Genomic DNA, 9,177 nt, shown 5'->3' on the forward strand with positions numbered 1-9,177 from the left:
TAGGGCGATTGTTTCGGTGGGATGTGGGCTCCTCTCCTGCCACACCCTGGCACAGGGCTCCCACCCAGAGGCGTCTGGTTCCTTTCCCAGCCACAACGTCCTGGTGATGGGGAGGTGCAGTCCCCATGCCAAGCCAAGCAATCTGTCAACCTCCTGTGAGCATCGCTTGGCCCAGCCAAAGGATGTCTGCACTGGAGACGGAGAGGCTCTCACCTTCTCCTCCTTTTTCCGGAGAAGGCGCCCAGAGTTTCATCCACTCGGAAACCAGGCTCATTAACAGCGCTCTTCTGCCAGCACGGGTCCTTCCCTTGGTCTCTGCAAGCAGAAAGTGACCAAGCCTGGAACAATGGGAGAGCAATTTTTTCCAGGAAAGCGTCTGTGCCCTTTCCCGGTCCCTGTCTCGGCTCAGCATCCCTGGCAGGCAGTGTGGTCCAAACCCACCGTACGCCCCAGGCAGAGGAGGATGGAGTTGGGCCCCCGTATTCACCGCTTTGCTGGCTGGCTCGGCAGGGAAGAGTTGAACTTGTGCCACCGGCATACTTGGATGCTGACTAAATCCGTCCTACAGTCATTTGGGAGGCTCGGCGCAGTTTGGATGGGGCGCGGTGGTGCAGAATCCTGGCCGGGGAAAGGAGATCAAACACAATCAGGGCTGCTGTTGCTACCAATGCTGGTGGGAGCTCCCACCTCCATCCATTTGCTCTTCCATGCCAGTGGAGAGACCCTTGGACTGTGCCCACATGGACCCCTCGTGCTCTACTGGTCCAGATTTGCATGCACGTTTGCCCCTTTCACCCTTAGATGTGCAGGAGCAGAGTTCTTATGATGGGTCCTTGTGTTTTGCAGCTACAGTGGCCCTGACACCGAGGGACCAGCGGTGGATTGGAGCCTGGTGGCTGGGACTGCTGATCTCCTCAGGCTGCTTGGTGCTCACGTCCATTCCTTATTTCTTTTTCCCTCGGTACATGCTGAAAGGAGAGGTGAGACCTCATCTCCAGAGGGCCAGAACATCTTGGTGCCAGGGCTGTGCTCAGGAAGGGAATACCTGTCCCTGGAGGAGGGGGCTGGGAGGGAGGAAGGGAGCCCAGCAACCCTTCTCAGATGTGGTTACAACTTCTCACAAGTGAAAAGTCTTCCAAAAAAGCTCTATGCCTCTAACATGCGAAGGACCAGACCCTTCACTTCCTCACCATTAGCTGGAAAGCCAGAACCACCACAGCTCAGCAGACCAAAACCAGACCTCATGCCCTTCCTGCTAGCTGCATCAACAGCATCTGTTGGGAAGGTTTTGGGTAGACCTGTGCCTTCCCTGGGGTAGGGTGATGGCTGGGTGGCTTCTTGGGGTTCCTGCATGCAGCCGTTCTTGGTAGAGGTCTGTCTGTGGGGACTCAACCCTTCTGGGGTGTCTGACCTGGTTCTGCTGGTGATGGCTGTATCTTAACTCCCCACTGCAACACCCTCTGCAAGGTGACACTCCCCTGACACCAGTAGCATCATCATCAGTGACAGCCCCTGCTCAGGGCAGAGCCTCCTCAAGTGTGGCATACACAGGAGCACTGGGATAAAGCTGGGCAGTGAGGTTTGATAAATGGGCTTTTCCTTTGGGAAGAAATTGCAGAAAAGAGACAAGTTTCCCATTAAAACAAATTTTAAAAGATGCAAAACGATCAAAACGTTTTATTTCAGTGTTTTCAAAGCCAAGCCCCACCGGTTTACTTTCAAAAACAGTTTTGTTTTGAAATTGTTTAATCATCGATTTTTTAAAGGTCAAACTCAAACCCAAAATATTTCATAATTATAGCTAGAGGACTTGCCAGACTTAAGATGACCTGTCTCCAACTTTCATTTTCAGACTTTTTGCAGAATTAAAAAAGAGGTATCTTGTCAGGGTTCAGGAGAGGAAAGCTTTCCAAGCTGTTAAAACCTCTCTGAGCAGGACAAGCTTTTGTCTTGCAGCTCTGCTCAAGGGCTGCAGTAATTTTTGAGATCATTTGCCCCTTTGCTGTGACGGGCAGGAAAACCATCAGGCTTGGCAGGAGGTCAAAGGCGCCTGGGACAGACCCTGCTCCTCCCAAGCCTCGCTGCGTGCCAGGACAGTGGCGGCCACGCATGGGTGCTCCCCTCTCACTGCAGGATGCTCTTCTCTCCCTCCCCAGGACCCGAACGTGGAGGCTGGCATGCTCAGGAAGATGGAGAAGGGGGTGGCTGAAGAAACCTCCCTGCTGGAGTTTATAAAAAGTAAAGGCACTTAAAGGCGAGGGTGATCGGGGACACCGGGCCATGCTGGGTGGGTGGAGACCACCACGCCAGCATTTTCAAGCTGAGGGTGCTTGTTGGGGGCCTTTGAGTCTTTCCACCACATTGTGTGGAGATGCCAGGACCAGCTCAGGCACCTCAAGGGCTGTAGTGCGCCCTTCCCTAAGGATCACGGGAAGGTGGACACAGCCTCCCTCTTGCTATAAGACAGTGGTGTTGAGGTCTGTGGAGCTTGAATCATCTCTGAAAATTGATTTGAGGATCTTAAATGGCATGATCACACTGGAAAATGCTAGCTGGGTGGTTTAACCCATGGCTCAAGGAGAGGGCATGAGGCTGCCGGCGCCACCAGCCACTGCTTTGAGAAGGTCACCACATTGCAGCTTACACTAGTTTGTTTATGCGTAGCTGAAACAGGCTTGAGTAGGGATGTCACTGATGAGAGAGATCAGTTTAATGACTTTTTTTAGCTCCATGATGACTTCTTTCCAGCTAAAGCCCCCCCTTCCTTCCCTCTCCATCCACTGCAGTCATATCCTATGGCTGTCAGTTCCTTCTCTATCTCATTGGGCTTTGATGAATGATGCTGGGTCTCCGTGGCACTCTCTGCTAGAAGGGGAAAGCTAATTAGAGACCAAATAAACGGAGCTGCTCCTGAGGAGCCTAAGTCAGTCTCCCTCTGCTGAAAGGCTGTCCTGGCTGGGCAGGGGGACATGATGTCCCACCAAGAAAATACACTGTGTTCATCAGCTGCAGGAGCCAGACCCTGCCCATGAGCAGCCAGGAGTGCTCTGCCAAAACCCCTGTGGCTTTGTTCATTTGCACCGCCCGAGGGTATGGCATCTGCTCCAGAAAAACAAATGTACCATGGCTGCTAAATGCTCCGGTGGCTTGTGAGTTTGGAAAGCGTGGGAGGGAGGGTGGTGGGCAGAGCTGGCCCTCCACCTCGCTTCTCAGGGCACTTTGGCCATGGTCCTGACAGCTGCCAGGCCAAATTAGGGTGTCTCCCCTTCCATTTTCCCATGGCCTTAGACATCCCTTGTATTAACTCACTGGGAACAGTCTAAGGGTGGGTTTTTTTCACAGTACGAATTGCTGACATGAGGATCACATGGCCAAAACACATTTTTCCTGCTGTTTCCCTGTAGGATTCCCAAAGATCTTCCTCAAGCTGCTCCTCAACCCCCTCTTCATTCTCCTGGTGCTGGCTCAGTGCAGCTTCTCCTCAGTCATTGCGGGACTCGCCACCTTTCTCAACAAGTTCCTGGAGAAGCAGTACGGTGCCTCCTCCTCATATGCCAACTTTCTCATAGGTGAGCACAGCCAGACAGCGGCAGCTGTAGGCTAAAAAATATCCATCAGCAGGGAGCCACCTGTCTGTATGCCCCAGGCTTTTTAATCCCATGGGAGGAATTAATTGTAAACTCATTTTCAGATGAGACCTAGGGATCACCTCAAGGTGGTTGATGACTTTCCTGACTTTCCTTTTCTGCTTGAGGGTAGGAAGGCTCTACAGAGGGACCTGGACAGGCTGGATCGATGGGCCGAGGCCAATTGTATGGGGTTCAACAACGCTAAGTGCAAGGTCCTGCACTTGGGCCACAGCAACCCCATGCAACGCTACAGGCTTGGGGAAGAGTGGCTGGAAAGCTGCCCAGCAGAGAAGGACCTGGAGGTGTTGGTTGACAGCTGCCTGAATATGAGCCAGCAGTGTGCCCAGGTGGCCAAGAAAGTCAATGGCATCCTGGCTTGTATCAGAAATAGTGTGGCCAGCAGGACTAGGGAAGTGATCGTGCCCCTGTACTCAGCACTGGTGAGGCCGCACCTCGAATACTGTGTTCAGTTTTGGGCCCCCCACTACAAGAGAGACATTGAGGTGCTGGAGCGTGTCCAGAGAAGGGCAACGAAGCCGGTGAAGGGTCTGGAGAACAAGTCTTATGAGGAGCAGCTGAGGGAACTGGGGTTGTTTAGGCTGGAGAAAAGGAGACTGAGGGGAGACCTTATTGCTCTCTACAGCTACCTGAAAGGAGGTTGTAGAGAGGTGGGTGTTGGTCTCCTCCCAAGTAACAAGTGATAGGATGAGAGGAAATGGCCTCAAGTTGCACCAGGGGAGGTTTAGACTGGATATTAGGAAATTTTACTTCACTGAAAGGGTTATCAAGCATTGGAACAGGCTGCCCAGGGAAGTGGTTGAGTCGCCATCCCTGGAAGTATTTAAAAGACGTTTGGATGAGGTGCTTAGGGACATGGTATAGTGGTGGTCTTGGTAGTGTTGGTTTACGGTTGGACTCGATGATCTTAAAGGTCTTTTCCAACCTATACAATTCTGTGATTCTGTGACCTGAGATGGCTGCAGAAGGCCAGGCTGTCTTGCAGCCTCTCAGATACTGACTACATTTGTTTGCTCACTCTTGTGGGCCAGCAACCACTCTCATTGAAAATGTGCAGCCCCACCACATGGGTGAAGCGGGTCTGGGTCATTTGGATGCTTAAAGAAGTTGGCAAGAGCAAGCAATTACGCACGAAGCTTGATCTTGCATCTCTAAGCCAGATTCCTGAGGCTGAGGTTTCTCATAGGTGCTGACTGCCTTGGGTTTTGGTCTTCTTGGGTAACAGTGGGGTCTGTGGGTTCTCCCAACCACCACAAGGCCCACGAAGCCACTACCTGTACCCACTGCCAGCAGAGAGGTGCTTGGCAGGCAGGACCCCAGCTAATGCCTTCGTTCCTCTGCAGGAGCTGTGAACCTGCCAGCAGCAGCGCTTGGGATGCTCTTAGGAGGAATCATCATGAAACGCTTTGCCTTCTCCCTCCGGGCCATCCCCCGGTTTGCTGTGGTGGTGCTCGTGTTCTCCATCCTAATCTGCCTGCCCATTTTCTTCATGGGCTGCTCCACAGGGCGTATTGATGGGATCTACCCCCTCAGGTAATGCAGGCGCTTGAGTTGTTTCCAGCTCCTTATTCCTCCAGTTCTTGACCTGATTATCCATGGGGTGGGATACATGCAGGTGGAGGGGAAGAGGCAGTAGACATCACCATGCTACTGCTTGCTCCTTTATCCCACTGCCTTGGAGGAGATCTAAGCACTATACAGCACAGAAATCTTGGGAGGGCATTTATTCCTGATTTTCCATACCAAACAAGCAAGGTGTATTTTTCATTCTGGATTCCTAGGGGGAAATTAGTAGTATTACTGCCCATGTCCACATCAACCCTATACATGAGCACCTCACATACTCCCTTTGTTCCAGCTGGACATCACCTTTCTCCTTGCCTGGGTGGAAACTTTTGGCTCTTACCATGCCTTTTTAAGATAAAAATTACATTTAGACTCTACCCCAGGCTTGCTGTCAAGTGTATTATGCTCATTTCCCAATGCGCTGCCAACAAGGGGCTTTTGTACAAATGTTTCCCTTCACCAGCTATAAGCCTCCTGTCCCAGGGGTACAGTGGAGGGCTGAGGGACAGGGCAGTCCATGCACTTCTTCCACTTAAAAGCCACTTAAATAACCATGAAGGAAAGCAACAGCACTCTGCAAATTCATGTGTGGGCGACGTGTTTATATTTTGCTCTGAGATCTGCACAGCATGCACTGCGAATTCAGGAGTGTATGGAAGTCCACTGAGGCACTGACATCTCAAGCTTTCTGCGTGAGAGCAAGGCTTCAAATGGGAGGAGATCCCTCAGCTCAAGATCAAGTGCTGCAGGTGCTAAATTTTGGAGGGCACCTTGGCCTCACAATGTTCACCTCTTGCTGCCAGTGTCAGGTTGACTGCCTGCCTCAGCTCCTCTGAAACACACCAGTCCTGATGGGCTTTGCTGATGTAACGGGGAGCCGCTGGAGGGACTTGCATGGAAAAGGAGGCTGTTGTTTTATATTACTTTGGAAACCTCCTCCCTTGCAATGGCACCAGTGCATAAGAGCCTTTTGCCTGGATCTCCAGGTAGCTGTGGGCTACATGGATGGGCAAACATGAGCTCTGCCCCATCCCACCATGCCCAAAGGCAGGTCCCTGGTTCCAGCTTTCTGCAGGAGATGGAGCAGCCCCATCCCACCATGCCCAAGGGCAGGTCCCTGGTTCCAGCTTCCCACAGGAAACGGACCGTGCCGCTCCAGCAGATTAACTCCCTTAGGTAGAAGAAAGGCAAGACAGGACAGATAATTTGGTTTGTCCTCTTGACTTTCACGCTGTCGTCAGGCTTGTTTGGAAACGAGCCCGCTTCCAGTTTCTGTCTGAATGGTGTTTCCAGCTTGGGCTGTTCGCACATCTGTTTGTGCAGTTCTGGATGGAGCCCAGATAAATTTCTCCAGGCATTTGGCTGATTAATTTTCAGCTGTGGGGAAAAAAAGTAAGTGTGTGAGTACTTGTTTGCAGACATAACATAATTACTGCTAAGTTCACTGTACACTTGCAGAGGTACCTGCAGGGGATCAGGGTCTGGCAGAAGGCCAGCCTGCTGCTGGCAGTGTCCCAGCGCAAATAGGAATGGGGAAACTCGTTAACTAGTAAGAGGGATTTTTCTTCCTCCTGTCCTATTTTTTAATTTTTTAAACTTTTTTTCTGCTCCTTTTTGGCAGTACATTGAGTTCCCGGCAGCAGGTTAAGACGCCGAGTGGGTGCCACTGCTCTGAGCACATATTTCACCCAGTGTGTGGAGAAAACAACGTGGAGTACATCTCCCCCTGCTTTGCTGGCTGCACGAACAGCACTGCTAATTCTTCCACTCCCAAACAAGTGGTGAGTAAAACGAGTGGTTTGCAAAGCAGAGTGCACCTTGCTTGCTGGTGATGGTGGAGGCTGCCACGATGCTGTAGGAACCTGACAAATGCAATCATGTGGTAGAGCCTTTTTGACACGGGGAGCAGGGAGGTCCACAAAGGAGCTGAAGTCCTGAGAAGGTGCAATGGAGAATTGCTGTAATGCCCTGGGAGTCTGGTGGAGAAATGGGGATGGCAGCACATCCAATTGCAGGATGCCATGGCCGTCCCTTAAAATTGGAGCTGACGCTCTCTTCAGTCTTCTGCAAAGTGATATGGTCTGGTGTGTTGCTAAAAACCTTGCTCTTGGCTTTGGGAGTTTCATGTTTGTTTTTTCCAAATGTTTCCAACAGATCTACAAGAACTGTTCCCTGATTCCTGCTGGGAACGGGCTGTCCTCTGCCAAGACAGGCTCCTGTCCTCTCAGCTGCTCCCACATGCTTCTTCCTGCCATATTCCTTATCTCTGTTGCTGCCCTGGTAGCCTGCCTGTCCCACAACCCCCTCTACATGATGGTTTTACGGTGAGCAATGGGCAGGGGGGGGTCACAAGGCACTGGGGGAAGCATGATGTGATGGGTTCCCCATGCTGGGATCAACGGGGCCTCTTAAATGTGCAACCAGGCCAAGATGCTTGGCCAAATACAGAGCTGCCACGGCAGCTCTGACCTCCTGTCACTTCTCCACTGCAGGGTGGTGAACCAGGACGAGAAGTCATTTGCCATTGGAGTCCAGTTCTTACTAATGAGGCTGCTGGGTGAGTGTCCATCTCCTCATGAGGCTGGGGGAAGGCACCAGGGTCCTCAGAGGCTTGCTTGAGTCCCAGGAGGTGTTGAACCTCCTTGGGGACAGCAGGCAAAGTATGCAGGCAGGGCAGGGTGGGCAGCCTGACTCCATCCTCTCTTCTCCAAAGCCTGGCTGCCGGCTCCAGCCATGTTTGGTGCCCTCATTGACTCCTCCTGCATCTACTGGCAGAAGCAGTGCACCCAGCGCCGGTTCTGCGCCTACTACAACAACGACTTCCTCCGCAACAGGTTACCCCTGCTGTGTGTCCCCTTGTCCCCCCTGGCGGGGATGACCACGGGGATGGTCCCCAGGTCAGCCTGGTGCCAGCTGGGGGTGCCACCTCCAGACATGGCATCTCCCTGCTCTTCTCCCAACAGATACCTGGGGCTGCAGGTGGGCTACAAGGTGGTGGGCACCGTCCTCCTCGCCCTCATCAGCTGGAAGGTGAAGAGGAGCAAGGAGTACAACGTGCAGGAGAAGGCAGCGGGGCTGGTGTAGCCCACCCGAGGACTGACTTCACACCCCCTGTTAGCCACTCCCAGTACTTTGTCTTTTTTGGTTTGTTTTTCCTTCTAAGGGAGTGACTTCACCTTAGCAGCTCTGAGCTCCTCTCCTGCAGCCCATGGCACTGCTGTGCTCCTGGCGAGGGATGCTCCATGCCAGCCCCATCCTGGGACCGGCTTCTCCCAGCTGCATCTTGCCCACTGCTTTGGGGAGGGGGCAGCCCCCCACAACATGGAGCAGGAGGCAGATGGGGGCTGGAGTGCAGCCCCATCCCATATACCCAAAGAAGTGCCTGCTGTGGGTGATGGTCCCTCCTCCAGCGTGATGTTTCCAGCCGGGTAATGTCCTCCCAGATGGGACAGGAGCAGGGGAGATGGCTGCCAACCCTGTGGGGCTGTCCCATGTACCCCCCTGCCTGCACCCCTCACAGAAGTCAGCGTGGACACTGCACACGGGTTGTGAAAAGTTATCACTAGGGGTTTATTGCAGAACATTTTGGGGGTTTGTTGCTCTTTTTTTTAAAATAAAGGTCACTTTTCCAACTGTGGTGCTTTGCTGGTCTCCCCCTGAGAGCTGTCCCCACCAGCAATGCAGCGGGGATGCCTGCAGGTCGCATCCTGGCAGATGCTGAGTGCATGCCTTGCTGACAAAGATGAAGACATGGTGGCAGACAGGGCATGTGCTCCCCCTGTGGCACCCCAGTGATGAGGGCAAGGGGCTGTGCAGAATGGGCAGGCTATACCAGCTCCCAGGCCAGGCAGCCCAGGGGCAGCAGTACTTGCCTGCAGCCCCATGAAACCTGCTGGCAGCCCCAAGCCCGCAGCACAGTGCCCACAGTCTACTGCACCCTGCCTGCAGCCCTCATCCTGCAGCC

At 53.0% G+C, this 9,177-nt stretch overlaps 1 protein-coding gene across 3 annotated transcripts in view; it reads left to right on the top strand.

The window, feature by feature from the left end:
• Positions 1-8,839, top strand: part of SLCO2A1 (solute carrier organic anion transporter family member 2A1) — a 45,745-nt gene extending 36,906 nt beyond the window's left edge. For all 3 annotated transcript variants that reach the window (XM_075507651.1, XM_075507652.1, XM_075507650.1), the window contains 9 exons: positions 847-980; positions 2,157-2,238; positions 3,405-3,569; positions 4,991-5,180; positions 6,835-6,994; positions 7,368-7,537; positions 7,706-7,770; positions 7,927-8,047; positions 8,177-8,839. In XM_075507651.1, coding sequence (XP_075363766.1) covers positions 847-980; positions 2,157-2,238; positions 3,405-3,569; positions 4,991-5,180; positions 6,835-6,994; positions 7,368-7,537; positions 7,706-7,770; positions 7,927-8,047; positions 8,177-8,297 — 1,208 coding nt within the window. In that variant the 3' untranslated portion in view covers positions 8,298-8,839. The remainder of the gene's footprint in view (positions 1-846; positions 981-2,156; positions 2,239-3,404; positions 3,570-4,990; positions 5,181-6,834; positions 6,995-7,367; positions 7,538-7,705; positions 7,771-7,926; positions 8,048-8,176) is intronic.
• Positions 8,840-9,177: the final 338 nt, after the last annotated feature.

Source organism: Mycteria americana, chromosome 7 (assembly GCF_035582795.1).
Source record: "Mycteria americana isolate JAX WOST 10 ecotype Jacksonville Zoo and Gardens chromosome 7, USCA_MyAme_1.0, whole genome shotgun sequence".
NCBI classification, from domain to species: Eukaryota; Metazoa; Chordata; class Aves; order Ciconiiformes; family Ciconiidae; genus Mycteria; species Mycteria americana.